Below are 21645 nucleotides of genomic sequence, written 5' to 3' on the forward strand. Positions count from 1 at the left end.
ACATATTTAGTTTTGGATTAGATGAGATGTTGTGTACCCCCTGGGCTTAGTAATCAATACCTCTTTCCCTATGTGTCTCTCCTTCTCATTCTTCCTAGTCTAACATTCATCGCTCAAATACACGTGTACCCACAAGCAACAGCTCAGAGAGCGGTGGGGTGTATCCAAACCCTTCATTTGTATGTTCATCATGTACACTGGCAGATATACTGAAACAAAGAGAACAAACATGCTCTCACACACACACACACACACACACACAATGTTACCACACTCCCCCCAAAAAACCTAACACACTCAAATATTCACAGCAGAGTCCCTCTGTGGATCAGAATTCATTTCTGTCTGCTTTTCCCCTGTAAATCAATACCCCCGATGGTGGACAGACAGCCATAAGTGTGCCAGGGAGGCTCCCCAGCCTTTGCCTTCACACCCTCCCCATACACACATGTACATCTACACGCACGCTCATGCCTGTTGATGTGTGATGGCCTCTGCTGCTTCCTTATTAACTCCTCACTTGCTGACTGAAGCATGCACCTCATTACTGGCTGCATTGACAGCCTGAGATCCCGCTGAGAGACACTCAGACAAGTTGGACAAAGACAGAGCAGAGATGGATCGAAAGACAAAGAGGTACAGTGAAGCGACAGACATTGAGGACTGTAACATAGACAGGCAGTCCAGACAGGTGGGTAAAAATAGGCTGAGGTCGGTGGATTGATGAGACAAGAAAATCAGTCAAAAAGGCACATTTGAATGCAGGCAGAAAAACAACACACACACACACATATATATATGTATATATAATATATGTATGTGTATATAGTTGAAGTGGCTGCTTTTCCACACCTTATACTATTAGTTTGTAATTATTTCCTATGGTATTTAAGTAGAAAAACGTTGCCTTTTATTACCTCGGCATCACAGAAAAGTAGCCTGTTTTTGACAAAACTCCTAAATCAAAGGCTTTATTTGCAGTATAGTGCAGAGTTATGGTTCTTGGGCCTCCTGGAAGTGAAGCACTTCTGCAAAGTAATACGATACACAGACATGCATTGCTTTACCTGCACTGGAACACTAAGAAAAAGAGCCATTTATGGAGCTGTGTTCTTTAAATAGAGTTAAATCCATTTAAAGTATACTAAACCATGGTCTATTGTCATGGTACTTCAAATCAGTGTTTTTTTTGTGAAACCTGAGTTCCCACATACACATTCACAAACTCTCTCAGGCACTTTCACAGCTCCTTGTGTTCATCTCTTAAATGTCAGTGTAAACCTTTAAACCAGTTTCAAGTGAGCAAGCAGGGTAGAGGGTGGGTGGCTGAGAGTTCAAAGTGGACAGGCAGCTCGGTGCAATTTCCTCCTTTTAGCCTCCTGACTGAATTACAGAGCAAAGAACCGCAAAGGAGAGCAAACAGGGGAGTGTGGTGGAGTCAGCTCAGGAGGGGGGAAAAGAGAAGAGGACAGAGATGGTGAGATAAGTGAAAAAGAAAGGCGAGAAAGGGTCGGAAAAAGAGCCAGGGACTTTCAGATCATATCGTCAGTATCTGATTTAACATCTTTAGCTTGTATATGAAGGGGCATATGGTATCTTGAAAGGGAATAGAGGCTGTGAAGGTGTCATTAGAAGTACTTGACATTGTGGTTTTACTTTAAGTGAAGCTGTTAAGTCATACATAGATAAAAAAAAAAAAAAAAACATTTTTCTTTTCAAATCTTTTAGTTAGGCTATTGACAGTGAAAAATGCAAACGAACAAAAAGAGACAGTGAGGAGTGGCTGAAAATGGGATATCTCTCTGTGCTTATTTTTTTATGTTAGTTGTTTAACAGTGTGGTTGGCATTTTGAAGTACCAAAGGTGTTAGTGATCTACGTTATATACAAAAGCACAGTGGGAACACAATCCAAAATTCACACAAACATAGTCTGACCTAATCCCCTTCTCTCCCTGACCAAAAAGACGATTGAAGCCATACATAATTGATAACACTCCTTGCTGTATTGACTGCTTGGATTTTTCATCCTCCTCGCTGGTCAATTCCCTCACTCCATTACTTCTACACTCACATTCCCTCAACTCAGTAGAGTAGTTGAGTGCAGTAGAGTAGAGTCTACTGCATCACAACCCCCTGTGACTCCTCCCTCTAATACTTAAGCTTGGAATGTCTAAACACACACATAATAAGCAGAGATTAGGAGACAGCTCCATCTTCTCCATATTGCTTGCTGCCCTAATTTGTCTTTAATCCATACAGCTGGCCATCACTCCAAGGAACAAATGCTGAAATTCGATGCCATGTTTGCACACGTTTGAAGCATGTTTGTTTTATACAACCTGCGTTTGTATGCATGCCCATAAGAAAAAAGAGATTTGATGCTTTTGGAGAGCAAAAATGGACAATATTGTGTAAAAGAATGGCTTCTTGACAGCCACCCTTTCATTGAGACAATTTCTGGTGAGGCTTCAACCAACAGTGGATGGATCAACTGAATGGTCAAATGCATCTCTCAGGTGCGGTGTCAAGTGTTTGGTGGACTTTTCCCAGTTCAGATACTGTTCCTCTTCAGTAGATATATATCTTTTTAGGACTACCACTTTTTTTTGTTCTCCACGTGTCCAGTTTCATGAAATCTTTTAAGAACACACTACACACCATGCTGAGATATACATGCTGTTTGGGAATCAACTATACTATGAAATACTATTTCCTGTATGTCAAACTGTTATCTTTGGTACGTTTTGTGGATGCCTCTAAAGAAATTTGAACAATCGATGTGTCTTTATGACAGGCTGCTAATGTCAAAATTCTTAAAGACACAATTGAAAATCAGTCCTTTGCTAAGCAGCCATGTAATGTGTAGACAAAACTCTGGTTCATCTTCAGAGTTAGATACCTTTTTTATGCCTGAATGCTTAGTTGGTTTATGTTTAAAGGCAAAGCAAACACACGTTCCTTATAAAATGGTCAGGTAAAAGAACTGGACTAAAAATTAATGAAAAGTGGCCAATGTCCAAAGAAGAACTTTGAAAGACCTTCAGAAAGCCTGGAGAACTATTGGTCAAGAATACTGTAAGATATTAGAAGAAAGTCTCACTCATTCGAAGCTAAATGAATAAATAAAAAGAAATCAGGGGTGGCTCAAGACTTTTTTCACACTGTAATAGTACAGCCTGTACAAAGGTCAATATATTGATTACATTAATAATTACGGCATCTTTTTAATGCATTTTATATCACATACACTGAATGGCCACTAAGCTTAAGAGTTCAAACTTCGGTCAGAAGGCGCATGCTTGACCTGTTCCTCCCCTTTTTTCCTGCCTGGCAGTTTGTTCTCTTACCAGTCTGTTACTTCTGATGAGCTGCCAGGGACCAGTGCTGGCTGGAACCGAAGGCTTTGTATGGGTTGGTGGTGATTGGGAGGGTGAGTTTGAGCAGTCCAAGCTGAATGATGTGAGGATTTGGAAAGTAATCAATTTTAACTTAATATCCACCTTAGCCTTGTATCATTTCAGAGGGAGTTAGTGTCTCTGTGATGTGGGCTTGTTATGTTTGCATTGCCCCCCTCTCACTAGTGCCTTGCTTTTTTCCCATCTTTATTTATTCTGTCTTTAAATATAGTCTTATGGCACTACAATGTCTTGTTTTTTTTCAATTGACCCAAATCTAGCAGCTCAGGCTAAATCCAATAAGCAAAAAGAATGTGTGTGAGTGTGAGTTAGCGTGACTGTCTTTTGAGTGGGTTAATAGACAATGATAAATAAAAGAATAGATGCACTGAGAGATCTGGCTGTGACAATAATGGTAAAAGCTCCCGTTCTCGCACCTATGATTTTTTTTGGAGTATGTGAGATGGCTGTTTGTGTGAGGGAAGCTGTATTAATTAATTTCGCATCAGCCTTTTTTATTTTCTCTCTCATATTTGGCCTCTTGAAATCAGCAAGTAATATCTCCCCTGCATGCTATTTCCTCTACTTCAAAATCAGTTATTCTAAAAGCCACCCAGTTTAAAAAGACCTGAACTTCAGGAAAGGCTCTAAAACACAAACCTCTGCGCATCTTTCATTGAATTCTGCTTACCTCCCTGTATCCTGAACATAGCCTGCATTAGACAGTCCTGTAATAAATGTTACGTAGGGGAAGAAAATCAATATTCTGTTTTTCTACACAAAACTTGTTTCCCTCAAATTACTTGTCAGGGAGCCTTCTGACATCTGTAACAAGAGCAACAAAACAAGCATTCTAAGAGCAGCTCCTTTCAGCGCTAAGCGCAGAACAGAGTGAAACGTCATGTCTCCAAAGGATAAAGGTTGTAGTTTTTTTTTTTTATCTACACGATGAGGAGGATCGTGTGTCACCATTATATGCACATGAAGCTGCAATAATTGCTGTTGCATATCTGCTCCTAGAATGCATTTTTTAGACCCTCAGAGTTCTCAGCTGTTGTGCTGTCTTTGCACATTCAACTCAGGGCACCCAAAAGATCAACACCTGCACATCCACAGCAATCATGACCATGCCCCAGTTCTCTCCTTAATCAAGATGGGAGTAAGTGGTGCGAGTCTTGGGGCATAATTATCCTTGGGCGAGCCACAACACTTTAGCAGAACCTCTCACCTCTTCTTTCCAGGGCTAACCACATTTAGGATGGATATTGATGATAGTGTTAAACAACTGACTGAACTCGGTCTCAGATTGGGGGAAACACCTTGAAAAGTAACTTCTCTTAATCTTCCATCCTAAAAAACTCCCAAAAAAGTGAACCAATGTCAGAGGGGACACATTCTTTGGATGCACAGTTGATTCTTTTCTCAGCACTACAGAGCGGATTTGTTTGGGTCCGAGTGAGTACAGCGGCTGGATTTTTGAGTTGAGGAAAAGAAGAGGAGAAGAAGGAGGAGTAGGAGGGAGCGAGAAAAAGATGATGAAGATGTGGCTGTTGTGCTGAGGAGCAGCTTCATTTTGATTACCATAGCAGATTAAAAGACAGCGTGGCGGGGGAAAGCTTCAGACATCCTTGTGTTGTTAGCCTTAATGCAAGAAACAGTGGCTGCAGGGTCACTGTGAGAGTGAGAGACTCGGGGGTCTGTACATTTCATTGGTTTTCATTCATTCAGGAGCAAGTATTTGCTCTGCTTTTGTGCCTTTGTCATTAGTCCAGCTGAAATACACATGCACACAAACTCACATTCCTTCCTCCCATGCTTTCCCTCTTCCTCTACGCTGGAATGAGTATTGTGTTCATGATCGATGTGTCTCATTCCAGTGACGTGGTAGCCTGGCTTACACTCATTAAAAATGGATAGGGTGTAGGGGAGCCTCCAGTATGTGTGTGTGTATGTGTGTTTGTACGTGTTTAAAAAGGAGGTGTAGATGGCAGGAAGTCCCAGAGGTGCCAGCTGTTTACCATGCACAGCTCGAGGTTTTGAAAGGTGGAGGGATCCTGATTGTGGTGGGAGATGTGGGGGTGTTCCTGAGGTCAGAGCCTGGGCTGTTGCCTTGACAACAGCGTGCAAAATAGCTTCCTCTCTATTACTAGCGATGGTGGGTTTTTTGTCTTTCTGTCGCTTTCTCTTTCGCTCTGCGCGGTGAGCCACATCTGGCAACACATGGAGTGGGTCCCATCAGAACTTGAGGCAATGGGCCATTTCCATTCTGCTCTATCTTCCTTTATAACTTTGTTTTTTCTCAGTCTGTCCTTTTCCATCTTCTCTTCCAACTTCGCCCTTGTGCCCCCATCCATCAAAAAGGTGCAGTGAGCACGGCCAGGTCTCAGGGCAGCAGGGGCAGAGGAGCTGAAAGGGAGACACCATTCAGGCACAGAGACACTGGAACAGATGAAAGTGTTCTTGCAGCTCTGTAATGCACATATATTGTCACACTCTGGTGCCACAGACAAATGCCTTGATCTGGCGTGCCCTTCTCCCCTTAAATATGGTGCTAAAACTTAGATGCAGACACAATTTTTAAGGTGCATATCTGCAGTTGGATTATTGTCTTTGGGTCATTTTTCTAAATTCTAGAAAGGCAACTGAAAGAGACCAAGTTCATAATTTATATTGCAGAGCAGGGTCACATAAGGGTCACATAGCTGCTGCCTCCAGATGGCAGCAAGAAGCAAAAACATTAAAGATATGTGGATTCAATAAAAGAAAAAGAAATGATGTGAGGTAACTTTAAAAACAAGAATATACATTTCTGACCACTGCTGTAGAGTAATTTTGTGAAGAATAATACTTTGCAAGACTTGTGCTTCCCCTCAATTATTTATATGTTGCCCAGAAAACAGTGTGCAATGGTGTAGTTCAATGTGCATGAACATGAACGGAAATACAGGCAAAAAGAGTTTGAACAATTCTAATAAGCTTGAAAGTCAATATTTCCGATAGCCATATTCATTCTTCAACACAGCCTGAACGCTCTTAGACTAGCTTTCTTTTCATTTCTTTAAGTAGTCTTCAGGAATAGTTCTCCAGGACATTCCAAAGCTTCAGTTGTTGGCTGCCTTTTATTCTGTTCTCTGTCAAGATGATTCCACACTGTTTCATTAACGTTGAGGTCCGGGCGATTTGGGTGGATTCATCCCTCCATAAGACCTTTAAGACTCGATAGTGTAGTGGTATGATTGCCACCTTTCATGTGGGAGATCTGGCTTCAAATCCCCTACATGAAAGGTACTATCTCCTGTAGGGGTCCTTAGGCAAGACCCCCTTACCCTACCTGCCTATCTGTAAGTCGCTTTGGATAAAAGCGTCTGCTAAATGCATAAACATAAACCTTTTGCCACTGATTTTCAGTCCACTTCTTGTGTCATTTGGCAGAGCTCAGACTTTTCTCCCTGTTTCTCTTCCTCAAGAATGACTTCTTAACAGCCACCCTTCCATGGAGACCATTTCTGATGAGACTTCGTCTACAACAGTAGATATATCAAGTGAAGGGCCAGATGCATCTCTCAGGTCTTATTTCAGGTCTTTTTTTTTTTGTATTTCTTACGGACATCACTTACTGTTCATCTGCTGTAGATAGTTTTTTTTAGGTCTGCCAATTCCTTTTTTGTCCCGCACTTGTCCATTTTCCTAATATTTTTTAAAGAAAGCACAGCAAACCTCGCTGAGCTATGCCAAGTTTTCAGCTAACCGCTCTTTGGAAATCACCTTGTTGGTGCAAAAATACTATTTTTTATCTGTCAAACTGTGTTATCTTTGTTGTTGTTTTTTTTTGTTTTTTCATGCTTACTTATAGATCAGTGTCAAATGGTTGAAAAAACAAACAAAAGAACGCATTCATCTGACAAAAATAGTTAGATACAGACTGGACTGAGCTGAAAATTAGTGAATAAGCAGCAAATGTCCAAAAAAAAACTTTTAAAGACCTTCAGAAAGTCTGGAGAACTATTGATCAAGACCACTTTAAAAGATCAAAAGCAACATGTAAAGAAATGAGAGGTTGGTCAAGTCTCTTGCACTGCTTTATTGGTTAATAAGAACTTTGTATTTCACAGAAAAGTCTTTCCTGTCAGTGTGCTTTTTATGAAGGCTGGACATTTATACCTCCTTCTAAATCCCTGGCTATCAGTAAAGGAAAAAAGGAATACTCCTTCATTATTGAAGGCTTGGCTATAATAATGAAATGTGAAGCCTATTCAACAGAAGACTCTGGAAGAGAGGAAGCTGTTTCAACCCTCAGCTGTCACTCCGTCACCCAGGTCTCTTCAGTATTCGACTCCACTGTAGCTTCTGGTTGAATAACCCCCTGCTAAGGTCATCTTAAGCTGGAATTTTATTAGCATTCATTTAAGTACCTCTCAGCACCTCTTACTGACAATGCTCAGTTCACCTTCTGTCGGCTTTGGGTGGGTATGTATTCTTGGGAAGCAGAGACAGAGAAAGTTAGAGAGACAATGAGATCACATAGGAGGCTTTTTTGCCTTTCTTGAAAAGTAAAGAGCAGCAATCTGCACATCCGTTAAGGCGCTGGGCATGTGTGCATTCAAACACACGCACGCACACACAGTGGGAGAAGGGGCTTCATTGTGCAGCCCTGCTGTGTTGAGTGACTGTAGCGTGTGCTGGGCAACAGCTGCTGTGACCCCCCCACACACTCATCTCCACTACTGACCCAGGCCGGTCTAAACATCAAAACACTCACAGAGACACATGCACACAATTATATACAGCACTCATATACAAACTTTGAGTCTGCACCTTTTTTGTTTTACTATTTAGTCCCTTTCTGCTCCTTCCATATTACCACCTTCCCTTATCTTTGAGTGTGTGTGTGTGTGTGTGTCCAGTCTGTACTGTATCAGCTGACACTGACAATGTTCTGTGTCTGCCTGTCTGTAGACACTACTCCATAAGGGACACCCAGACCACCCCCTTCTCCCCCCTCCACCCACCACTCTCTGACAGCTGTCTCCATACTGTAACCCTTTCATGGCGCTGGGCCTCTGTAAAAGTTATACTATAAAGTTTCAGCAGTCTCATGGAGGTTTTTTTCAAAAAGGATCTGAAGAGTTTCTTTGGGTTAAGAACTCAAAAGGCTTTGGGATGCGCAAGCACACACACACACACACAGTCTGAGCTGCAGTTCCCTCAGTCAGATCTCGTTCTTGGTGGGCTTATTTGTCATCAGTTGCCGCTTCTGCTGCTGATGTGACCCCGTCTGCAGCTCATTACAGCGTGCCACCTGTTTGTCCCGAAGCTAGGCAAGACACGCACACAAATAGAGTTTGTTGAAGTGACAGGGGGTTAATCTAACAGGAGCGTTCATGGTGGAACTGCCACACAGACTGTCAGCTCCCCACGGTGTCAGTGGCTTCCTTTGTCCTCTGGGACCGACTTTCTGTTGCCGCAGGGTTTAGCACCAGGCAGACAGGTGGATACTTATTGAGCTTTTTTTTTTTAGCAGAGGGGGACAACAAAATAATGAAAAACTATACAGACCGGAACTCATAAATTGGCCAGCGACTTACTTTTCAGAGGCAAGTTATAGATTTATCTATCAGCTGTTTTTTTAATTTAATACTTTTCATCTGTTAAAAAAATCCTGTTATTGACACTCAGCTGTTATGTTTTTCCTAGCTGACAGTCAATTCAGGCCCTTAGTGCTAACAGCACACAATATCACCCAGTGGGCGATCAGGGTCAGAAAAACACTTAAAGGGTGTGATTTGTTGATTTTCACTTTTCTTTCAGGCCATCTTCTATGTTTTACAATGGACACACTTATTAAGTCTTGATATTAGCCTGAGGTTTGGAGCATGCACACACTTTCAGAGTCTGTTGTCATCACACAAGCAGCTGCTAGAAAATTAAAGGACACACAGATTGGAAAATTAATCTGTGTCAGGCCTAGCTTTTCTCATGCCTTTGTTTATCTACTGTGCCCTGGTGGTGTTTTTGTAGCTTTGTGTGTACAGCTACTCCTGCTGAGATGGTGAGATGCAGGTGTGAGAATGGCAGCCTCGTGGGACACTTGAAGACAGACAGACATACAAACACACACACACAAACTGACATCTGGGTCCACAGACTTCTGTGATGAACAAACAGACTGAGGGCCATGCGAGCCAACAGAACCATGTCTGGCAGAAAAAGAGACTAAGCACAGACAGAGACACGCCTAGATGAACACACACATGTACACACACTCATACTGTATATATGTATCGAAGACAATTGAGGGATGACTGCATGTTATGTAGCAGCTGAAAATAGACCCAGATTTGGCATCACTCAGCTGACTCATACTCAGTGTTTGGTTAGCAGAGGTGATGTGTGCTAGAGGCTTGTTCTTCTCTGCTTCTCTGTCAGGTTGTTTTCAAACAGTAAAGAAATTTGGAACTAGGCTTTTGTACAAGTATGATGTCAGAGACACAAGTTTATAGAATAAGCTCTTTTTTTTTTTTATTGAAATGATTGTTGTCTGGCAGTAACGCATGTTAGTGAGGTTGGGGACAGGGGATGTGGAGCATATTTGCTTTGCTTTGAAAGAGATGAAAGCGATTGCCCATATGGTTTAAGTACGTTTTACTGATGTAAATGTGGCGTTACTCTTTAGTTGCATGTTTTGGAACCTTATAACCTTATAATAGCAATAATTAACATTAAAGTACACAAAGCCAGTTATTTTTGTGTCTAAATGTGGCAAGGGAACCTGTATTTTCAATCAGCTTAATGGAAATTTAGAAAACAGTTGCTACACCTTGTAACTGAAGCCGTAAAAAAAGACTTAAGAAAAAATGGCTGTATCTCAAAAACTACAAGGAGTTATATCTTCAGTACTGAATTACAATTGTGCTGGTCCAGTCCATAAACCAGTCAGCCTCTCTGCAATGTGCTATGGATGTTCTCTTATGCTGTGCTCTGATGTTCTCTGCAACCTTCTAAACTTATAAAACAAAGGTTTTCCAAAAAAATAGGTTAATGGTTTTTAACAGTCTAATCCCAGGAGAACATTTTATGCTGGGGTAAATGTATCTCTGTTGACACTTTTAACATGATTTATTGTGAAGAAATATTTTTAATCTTCATTTGTACTTTTTACTAAAAGTAACTTACGGGACAACCCATTGCATTATTTATATTATTTATCTATTTTCGTTATAAAGAAGGTATAGTCTCCCACTATAGTTGGACACTTTTCTAAAGTTGAACTTGACGCTAACTCCTGACACGTTTTAAGTTTTTTGTAATCAAGTCGCTGCATCTGTCACAACTCGCCAGTGTGTAGGTGTGTTTGCACAGGCTCTGCCTGAGATGGACAGGTGCCCCGGGGCAGACAGAAGCCCATTGATGGCAAAGAAACAGCCTTCTCCAGCCAACTGATCCCAGCTGCTCACAGCTGTTTTTATGTCATTAGATAAAGACAACCGTTGTCTGTGCAGTTGACATCTCACACAAAAATAAAAAGGGGCATCACAATTACCAAAAATTAAAAAAAATATTATTTTTTATCCAGAAGTAAAAACAGGATCATAGCACAGATTATTTATCTGTATTTTTGTTTTAGAAATATGGAAAGGTTGATAAATGTCTTTTTTATGCATCACTGTGTCATTAAAACCTTACTGTGCTTGCAGGTTACCCAAGTTCCCATTGAGTCATGTGAGCAGTACGGGACCTGCGGAGAGTGTCTGAGCTCTGGGGACCCCCACTGCGGCTGGTGTGTCCTGCATAATATGTGAGTATCCCTCAGTCCCCATCATACCTCTTTTTAGGCCCTTTTCATACAGATTTTGTTTGACATCTTCCAAAACGGTCCTCGGTTTATCCACGGAAAGGCATGCAGGTTGCTTTTCCCAACGATGATCGCAAATGAAACAGAGTTTGAGGAAAGGAGACAGCTTCTGCCGGCAAATGGAAAACCGTGCCTCAGAGGTGCATAGCTGGTTTAAAACTTCTTGTAGCAGCCATAGTGATCGCTGCCTTGTTCTGACATGACTTGATACTTCCAGAAAATTTTACAATTTAGTAAATATACTGGAAATTAAAAAGATAAACCAGTCATGTACTCATTTAGCTGTGCCGTTTGTATGTTTAACGGATGTGCTCTGATTCTGCTGATGCTGTACTATCAGAAAGTCTTGGGGATGTTTACCTTCAACACCAAGAATAAGCATAGAAGCTATGAGTGACACCTGCTGGTGCTGAACAATTACTGCAAGAGAACTAACTGCTAGAAAGCCAGACTGATTTTGGGGGGGGGGGGGGGGGGGGGGCAGCAAAAACTGAAGCAGATGCTTGATATATTTAATATCTATTGCATATGAGTCATTCATTGTGATTGTGATGGAATCAACAGAACTGCAGTTGGGTGGAATGCTTGAAAAGGGGAAGGAAGATGAATACAGAACAATACAAGAAAAGCTGAAAGACAGTCTGCTCTGTCTCTATCTCCCTTTTTGTCCCTTAAGTGCTGTCAGAAAAATTCTCTCAAAATTAGGCTCAGAGTCGCTGGATACGATTAACACAAAACATTTATTTCTTGCAAGAAAGAGACAAGTCCACACAACCTGTCAGGAAGCTGGCTCAGAGAGAGTTGTCTGACTACCAAAATGGTACTATTGCTATTTATATTGTTTATGTTTGCTGGCCACACAATGTTATAGGAAAAGGACATTACTAGCCACACAATGTTATGGGACTAGCCATTCAGTGTTATGGGAAAACGACTTAGACAGTCAAAAACAATTTTGCTGTGTTATGAGAATCAAAAGACAGGAGGAGGCCTCCACCCCATCACAGAAACTCTTATTCTTGCAGCTTTTCTCATAGTATAACTATATGACTATATAATTTTTCTAACAAGTACACAATCTGTCACCAGTCTGAGCTTTTCTTAGTTGTTATATCCTGAATTCCTTGCTTATTGCCCCTCCTAAATGCAGACGCTCTGTCTAAAGGTATAGCTGAATATTTGTGTGTGTCAGAGCGCCGCTGCAATTATCATTATCGTGATGGCGGCCCCAGCAAAGTGCACTTAAAGTAATTTACATCACTCCAAAGCAGGGACAGGACTAATAATTGCCTAGCGACAAGGTAATTCAGCATGTGCTTGCATGAGAGCAGGAGGGGCTGACTAAAACCGGGTGCTCCCTGCAGTCTGCGTGCCTTCACACAGGGATCATTTACCACAACATGAGCCTCTGTGCTAGGCTGTTAATCACGGTCTTTTGTGTAGGTGTGGTGGGGACTGGAATAATTCAGCTTGGTAGGAGTTTAAATCCTACCAAGTAAAAGGCGTTGATGCACATACATGAATGGGTTTTGGAGCTGTTGTGGTAAAAGCTGCTGTGACAAGGAAACATCTGTGTGATGTGAATACTTCTGTGTGAATACTTTCTCAAGTATATGTGAGGGGCATGACATCCGAATAGGTGTGTGTCCATAAATGAATCCACATGGGGTTGATTTTTGTGTACATGGATAAACACTTGTGTGGACTGTACTGTAGGGAGAAAAGGTCAGCAGCCCGATTTCTGTTAGATCAACCATCTGTTCGCTCAATGCCAGGAACCTTTGAGCCACCTGTCTCTGGTCCTAATCCCCCTTTCTCTGTCCTGACCCTGCACCAAGTGTGGCAGGACCCCTGTCAGCTCTGGCTGAATTATTGCTCCAAGGAAAGAAAGTTACTGGAGGAGTAGGTAGCTCTTCTCACTGCTGCTCTTGTGGGTCTCCAGATGGTTACACCCACAAATATCTGAAAGAGCCTCCGTCTCTGCAACAGTTGTGCTCTGAAGTGTCTGTTTTGATTCACGTTTTCAACACACACATAATAAACATGTGGAAATGCAAGAATAAATTAACATAGATATTGAGAAAAAGACTTCTTATTTTTGGCAAAGGTGGAAAAGTTAGCGTTTTGACATAATAAGCACTTAATATACATATACATGCAGTGCAGTCAGCCACATAGACATATAAAAGTATTTGTGATGTTATGCTGCCACTTGCAATTATGTGCCTCTCTCACTACAGCAGCTGGTTAGAAATGTATTTAAAATTTTTTTTAATTTTAAGTCAGCATATAAAAAGGAAAATTTAGTCTTTAAAACAGTAAAAACAGAAAACAACTGCCATCATATGTGCAACAATATTGTAAAGATGATTTATAAGATAAGAGACTTTCTTTAATTTAATTTCAGAAATTTGCTCAGGATTTTGATATAAAAAAGGTGTAATGAAACACGGATTATTACAGCTGTAAGGTCTGGGGAAAAAAAACTAGGCATTACTTGGAGTAAATTACTGTACAAATACATGCAAAACAAGCCTATCTTTAAATATGAACAGTCACGTGAAAAATAATTCACTCACTGAAGGTTTTATGACGTATCAGGACGTAACACGAAATCACCTCGTCCTTAACAGCCCTTAAAATGAGGTAAATGCAGCCTCAGAGGATCAACAACATATGACATATTACAATGTCTCATTTTTTTTCACAAAATAAAGCCAAAATGCTGAAGCAGTGTGTGAAAAACTAAGTACAGGCTCAGTGCCTCACAGCTTAGGTTTGTAAGTCTGAATCTGAAGAAACCACTGGACAACTGGAACAATGCTCTTTGGACAGACCAAAGTGGAGATGTTTGGTCATAATGCACAGCACCAGCTTTGGAGTAAACAAATCACAGCATATCAGTACAAACACCTCATACCAACTGTCAAGCATGGTGGTGGAGGGCTGATGATTTGATCTTGTTTTCTAGCCACAGGACTTGCATGCCTTCCAGTCATTGAGTCCACTATGAACTCCTCTGGATACCAAAGTATTCTAGAGTCAGAAGTGAGGCCATCTGTCTGACAGATAAAGCTTGGATAAAATTTGGTCATTGTACAGGACAATGATTCTTAATGCAGCAGAAAATCTTTATCAGAATGATGAAAATGAAAAAGAAAGTAATCAAGGTGTTGCTATGGTCCATTTAAAGCACTGACTTCAACCTGATTGAAATGCTGTGTTGGGACCTTAAGAGAGCTGTTCATAAAGGAACATCTGAAAACCTCAATGAATTAAAATAATGTTGTTGTGGGCCAAAATTCCTCCATAATGATTTGACACAATAACATCACACACTTAAGATGTTGCTGCCAAAATCTGTTCTATTAGCTAGTGAATCACTGGATGGCTTTAGTTTTTCACACACTACTGCTGCATTTTGGCTTATTTTTTGTCAAATAAATAATACCACTGTGTAATATGTAATGTGTCTTTGTGCATTTGAGGTATTTACCTGGTTTATTTACATGGTAAGGACCACAGTAGTTGTTTTTTTTTTTCTTGTCATATAGCACTGCCTTGGTCATTACATAGTCCAAAATAGTTAATTTTCTGTGACAATAAAAAAAACCAACTACATTTCTAACATTTTTTTTTAAGACAGAAACTTACTTCGTCCCAAGGCCAACAACATTTGACTTACACTGTACCGTCTCACTTTCTTCAGTAATATTCTTGGCATCATTATAAGTAAGTCTCTTGGGTAGCTTTCCTGTAATTTGATCTCAAGTGTGCAATATAGAGTGATGTAATGATATGCCCTCAACAATGACATCTTCACTCCAGTTGCACACACACTAAATGCTTATGCATTGATCAAGTGGCATTGGCTATAAATATCTTCCTCATCTGTCATTTGTTCTGTAATGAAAAGTCCAAACTATTTAAGTGTATTACAGGCATACATAATCAAGTTATCTAATATCCAAACTTGACCTGAATAAATCAGCTGACCTCAGTGTGGCTCGTAATGTTTAATTGTGTTACAACCAACTGTAGAGTTTTCATTATTATGAATAAATGCTTAGACAGGTTTTTTTTTCTTTTTTTTTTAAGGCTTAGGATTCTTCTGTTTGATTTTTATTTATTCAGACTATATTTAATGTTTTCTTTTCGTATAATCCAGTTCAATCCAACAAGAAATTAAAGGTTCATTCCCCTTTGATAGTATTGTTATTTGTTATTAAGACAATATTGTCCAATAAAAAGTAAATGTAAGTGAGATGTGGGAAAGATCTTGAATGAGTGTGGGAAATCAATTTCATAAGACTGCATGAATGTGCAATATAATCAAGAATAGAAGGATATATCTGTCAAATGCTGCTGGGGAAAAAAAAGCAGCTGCATCCTTCTTGTGAAGAGCTCCCCACATCCCACTTACCCAGAATTACATTTCTTGTCAGCCGCTGTGCCATCCACAGCTGTGATCACTACTGCTTCCTTCTACTCCCTTTTCCCTCCATTTCTCTATTCTCCATCACCCATCCCTGGGCCATTGTTTATTTTATGAAATTATCTTTCCCTGTTTCCCAATTTTGCACCTCCCTCAAAACCCCTCTCAGCACCGCTCACATCTAAACTATGCCACTCATCTCATCCCCTCTCAGCTCAGCGGGGCTCACTGTTTCACTGTCTCCTATTTAGATATTTTCCCCCCTCTGGAATTGGCTCTTCCACACTCCAGAGATGGTTGGCTTGCCGCACATAAACACCCTTCTCTTTGATCACCTTCCTCCCTCCTTCTGCAGCTGCCATCCACAATATCCATCCTCTGTTCTTCTCCTCCAAACCTTGTGTCCCTTAGCCCCTTTCTTTATGTCTGCGTGTGTGCATTCATAGAGGTACAGCATTCTGAGGTGGCTAATTAAGAACAGGGAAGGACATTAGTTTGTTTGAGACGATGAGGATGAGAGACTGTTGCTGAGGGAGAGAAAGGCAGTGAGCTGACCGGGATTGGCATCTCTGTTTTCTCTGTCTTTCTACTTCTTTTCTTCTCCCTCTCTAATTCAGTGCGGTTTGAGCCTCCAAAGTCCTTTAATTACCAGCAGCTGCTAGGCATCCACTGAATGCATGAAGAATGAGAGGGGGTGGGGGGAGAGGGGATAAGAATGAGGAGAAAAGAATGAGAGAGGGAGAGTGTTTGATGCAGCACACTCATCGGCCCACAAAACCGAGCAGCATTTCGATTGCAGCTCAAAGGGAGCTCATCATCTCGAGCGCTCTTCAGCCGCAGTCGTGTGAATGGGTAGTTCAGCCTGCATCTGACCACAATCCAAAAACATGGCTGATGCTTCCCCCTCTCTTTCTTTCTCTCCCGTAGCTCTGCATCTCGTCACTATTGGATTAGCTGTCTAATCATGCCCAAAAGCAGCTTTTCTATCTCAGAATGTCCCACATCACTGTTCAGCTCACTCCTGCTTTGCGAGTGAGGACGAGTGGTTTTCTTGAGATTTGTCGGGATTAATCTGACTTGTGTCCAAGAGCGCTCAAGTGCCGAGGTCGGCAGATAACCAATAAAGCGAGTTTCTCTAAGTAATTTATCATGAGCACATGATGATGTGTTGTCATTATGTAATATGTGCATAAAGAATCATGATAAGCGTGTGCTCATTTGTTGAGAGGATGACAGCTAAGTGCTATTGATGTAAAAGGCCCCAACAGAGTCAGCATCTGAGGGATGCTTTGAGCAGAATAACATATCAATACCGTGCTGTGATACTGTATTGTAGCAGACTGCTCAGATGTGTTTCACTAACAGCCAGCTTAGCATAGTTGCCCACTTTTTACAAATCCATGCAACGCTGTCAAATGGTTGGCTTAGCATCTTGGTTAGATAATATTATATACTGTAGGTCACTGATGGCTTATGAAAAAAAGCAAAAACAGGGAAACCCAAGAGGAAAACCAACCAACCCAACCCATGACCTGATCTTTAACTTTTTTTGGCTAATCACTTTTAGTTATCTAGTTTTCAGTTTCATCATTTCAGTTTCTTAACGACACACAAAGCCAAGCCAAAGTTGTCAGAATATGTTTGTGATTCATTGGCTACGCCTTGTTTAAATATGTTTGATTTGGTCTTTACTTAAATTATGTAAAGACAATGCTGATCAAGTCAAGTCAAGTCCATTTTTTATGACAGATTTAAAAACAAGAAGGAGAATAAAAAGGAGATGAAAAAGAAGATGTAAGACCGATAAAATGCAAATAGGTCAAAAGAGAACAAGTGAGACATAAGCAATCATTTAAACATATCTACAGTCGTAGATTACAGTGAGTATATGGAAAGGTAAACTGTTCCACAGATGTGGAGCAGTTGTTTCAAAAGCTCGATCACCTCAGTATTTTATTTTTGAGTTCTTGGACCATCTCAGAGAAACTGAATGGTCGACCTCAGTGTTCTTACAGGGGTGTGGATGTTGAGAAAATCTGACAAATAAGATGGTGCCAATCCATTTAAAACTTTAAAAGTAAGCATTTAAATCTTAAACTCAATTCAGAAACAGACAGGGAGCCAGTGAAGATTGGAAGTTGCATTCTGAATAATTTGTAAACAATGCAGAGAAGACTGATCTAGAGGCACTGTTTTCTTTTTTTTTTTTTAAAGTAAAGCTAAGGACTTGTCTACCAGCAAGAATGGAAGCTTAAAAATCCATGCTACGGTCAGTCCATAGGGTGCAAACTTTTCTCAGTTTGGTTTGTTACAATAGAATATGGCACCATGGAGCTGCACCTTCATGACAAATATTGTAATGTAGTTTTTGGCTTCTTGGGGAGGATATCGTTTTAATGAGTAACAGATCAGCATCAGAAAAAATAAGGTACATTCAACTCATGTAAAAGACATCCAACCACAGACTCCTGGTTAGTTATGTACCTGCTAGGAGAATGCTTTTTAATCATGTGCAGTAGATTGAAGTTATACAAAAAGAGGTATTCTGCAAATTAACTATACAAATAAACCATGTAGATGTGTCTGCATGGTCACAACAAACTGGTAGACACACGGTTCTACGTGTTCTATTGAATGCAAGGACTAAGATTAAATTTTAAATGTAAGATTCAACTTGCTGTTACATGCACATGATTCCTAAAGATCACTCACTGACCTTTTAGTCTGAGCCATCCTTTTGTTTATATTTATTCTTATAGTTAAAATAGAAAATACAGCTTGTTTCTTGACTGCTATATCAAGCATGTTCATCATTGTGCTACAGTACAAATGACATCAAACAACAAACATAAAACCCCCTCTAATTAACCAATGGCAACAACAATTAGTCCAGCAGTGAAAATGGCTGCTTCGGTCCATTGTAAATGTCTGCCTGTGTGTCTAATGGCCCGCTCATCAGCTACAGCCTCAGTTAGCAGTCAGAGGGAGGCTGCATCCATCTTAGCAATTGTGCCTAATGAGATATCGATCACAAACATGCAGGTCTATCAATATTACCATAGATTCCATGCACATAGAGCTTGTATACTGCACCAGTATGTACAGTATATGTGGGCAGGCTACATATTATATGGTTAATGACCCTAAAAACCCAGTGTGTCAGTATCTACTGGTTATTCACTGATTTCATTTAATTTTATTTATTTTATTTTAGATGCTGCCACCCCTGTCTCTCTTTTTGTCTCTGCTCAGCCAGCAAGAAAAGTTACAGCTTGACTCATAAAACTGATCAATGGTCTTTGTAAATCTTTCTTTTCTTTCTTTCTCAATCCCTCATTTTGTAGTTTTGCACAAATCCTGTATCTGTGTATACATGTGAATGAAGTGCTTAGTGGGTGTGTTTATATGACCTGACTTTGTTTACACTACAGCTAATACAATAGGACATTCCAGATGCAGTGAATGGGTTGTGGTCTTGCTGTGTTCTCTGTCCTGCAATGACAAAAATCAGTGACAGGTTGGGAACAATGATTTAAAATAGTTGGTTTGTTTCCTGACAAAAGGTTAGCTTTTCAAGCTGCACCCTCATATGCCAACCCTTATTCTTTTCCTACTTCCTGTTGTGGTCTGCATTTGAATAGATACTCTCACACTTTAGGGACACAGTAGTGAGAAACAAATGCCCAAGGCAATGAATCAAGGTGAAACACAGAGGGAAAGAGGTTGTGTGTGCCTATGCTTGTTTTACTATACTCAAGGGTCAGGAAAGCAGTGAGCCCATTATACTTCTAGGGTCCGACTGCATTGTAGGGACTAAAATGTGGGGTCCTACCAGTTTAAATAGGCTGGTTGTGGGTTAAAACTTTCCCACAAAACACAAGAAGACAAAGAGAAGTGTGAAAATATGTGTGTATATATACATGTGTCTGCTTAGCTAATGATTCCATTTACCATACTAAGAAGGCAAAGTGCTAGCACATGTAGGTGTTACTTAAAAAAAAGCAGACCCTATTTAACCAATTTAGATATACCAGGGATTCTTTAGCTTTATAGATTTCCTCCTAAAACTAGAAAAGAAAGCACATCATGAAATCTGAACACGGGAGAGCAGAAATCTGTTCTCAAGGCCAGGATGTATGTATATGAGTGTGCACAGATGTGTGAAGGATTAGGTGCAAGGGGTTGTGTGTTATTATGCAAATCTAAGTGTGCTTGGTGTCTTTGCCATGGTCCCTTGCAGGGTTGTGTGTCAAGTTGTTTGAGTTTGGATTTGTAAATAGCTGTGTCTACCTGTTTATTATGTTTCTATCAAACCTTGTTCAGCAACAGAATAAGATACAGACATTGGCAAACTGGACCCCAAGGTTTGCTTCCTGTACTCCAGTGTAGAAAGTACTTCTATATACACAAAACACTATATTAAACTGTCCATACTAAATTATAACATATAAAGAAAGTACACATTGATACACTGACACATAATTTAGATAAAAAACCTCTTTTTTTGTTCTTTTGCTTATGTTCTTAAATTAGGTAAATAAATTCTTAGATGAACAACAACGCCTGATATATTCCATTGTGTCATTATAATGCTGCTTCAGTTCATCAAAGTTTAAGGGCATTCGTTTATGCACATCTCTCTTAAAGCTCCTGCCGTCTGAGCTTTTACTGGGTCATTGGAACACCTTGATTCTTTTCTTTTTCAGTCATTCTGTTGTAGATATGCTGCTATACCTGGGATCACAGTCATGTTCCATGACCCAATTACAGACAATCTTTAGCTGTTGGACACATGGCCTCAAATTTGACTCTAGAATATGTTGGTATGCACAGGAGTTCATGATCAACTCAGTGACTCCAAGCTGTCCTGGTCCTGTGGCTGCAAAACAAACCCAAATCTGAGCTGTGCTATCATATTATTTTTAGAGAGAAGACACTTTCTCCTAGCGCCCCTTTAAAAATTTAATATTTAGCATGCTAACTGAGGCCTATAGAGTCTGACATGTAGGTCTTATTTTTTTTTGTAATTTCTTCTAGCAGTGCACGGTCTGACCTTGGGATGAACTTGTTGGGACCTCAACTCTTTGTCAACATTTCTTGAATACACAGCTTATACATTTTGGCTTAGTTTTTGTTAAAAAAAAATAATCACAGTGTCGTGTGTTATGTGTTGTTGTTCATCTGGTGGGATATTTACCTCATTTTAAGACCGTATTTATTTATTTATTTATTCTAGGAACCCTTCTAGTTGAAAGAGGGTGTACTTTCTTGTTCACATTAATATGTGCTGTGTTTAAGCTTAGTTTAGGCCTTCACTAAGCACTCCAACACTGTAACCCACACAAGTATACAAGTCACCTGACATGGCAGAGTTAAGAGATAATGGCACTCAGAAACTTACAGCCGATTTCATATTCTGCAGTGGAGTTGTAGATGCCAGAGATGAGCAATGAAGGAAGTGGAAGCAGTTGCTTCAGCACCATGGACAGGGCTTTGAGACTCTCACACCCCGGTCATGTCCCTCTAGGGGGACGACGACTACGTTTTATCTTTTTTGCTTATCTCTTCATATGTGAAGGTGTGTATTTAAAGTGCAGGTGTGGTGTGCAGTGGTAAAACATTAACCAGCACAGCAACAGGGTGTGGATCAGCAGCGGGAATATGAGGAAGGCAGGATTGTAGTCAACACTCAGTGGCATGCTCTTCAGCTAATGAGAGAGGCAAGGGGTCAGCTTCTAACAACACAAAGATAATGACTGTCTGCAGAAACCATGGCAACTCCAGCCATCCTGCATGCCGCCCACCCCTGCTGCCCCCACCCTCGGACTGCGCTCTCATCTTACTTCACCCCCACCAAAATGAATTTTATTAAAAAAAAGAAGCACACTGAGGTGAATCAATGCAGGGCTTTTTGACGCTTAATAACTGTTCAGATTTTGCATCTCTACTCATACAGCTTGGA

At 40.5% G+C, this 21645-nt stretch overlaps 1 protein-coding gene across 1 annotated transcript in view; it reads left to right on the forward strand.

The window, feature by feature from the left end:
• The window catches only part of plxna2 (plexin A2), a 185074-nt gene that overhangs the window by 89446 nt on the left and 73983 nt on the right, over positions 1-21645 (forward strand). The window contains exon 5 of the mRNA XM_072366282.1: positions 11091-11191. Within this exon, the coding sequence (XP_072222383.1) occupies positions 11091-11191 (101 nt within the window). The remainder of the gene's footprint in view (positions 1-11090; positions 11192-21645) is intronic.

The sequence above is a fragment of the Leuresthes tenuis genome, unplaced genomic scaffold (genome assembly GCF_036924035.1).
Source record: "Leuresthes tenuis unplaced genomic scaffold, fLeuTen1.0.hap1 SCAF_16, whole genome shotgun sequence".
NCBI lineage: Eukaryota > Metazoa > Chordata > Actinopteri > Atheriniformes > Atherinopsidae > Leuresthes > Leuresthes tenuis.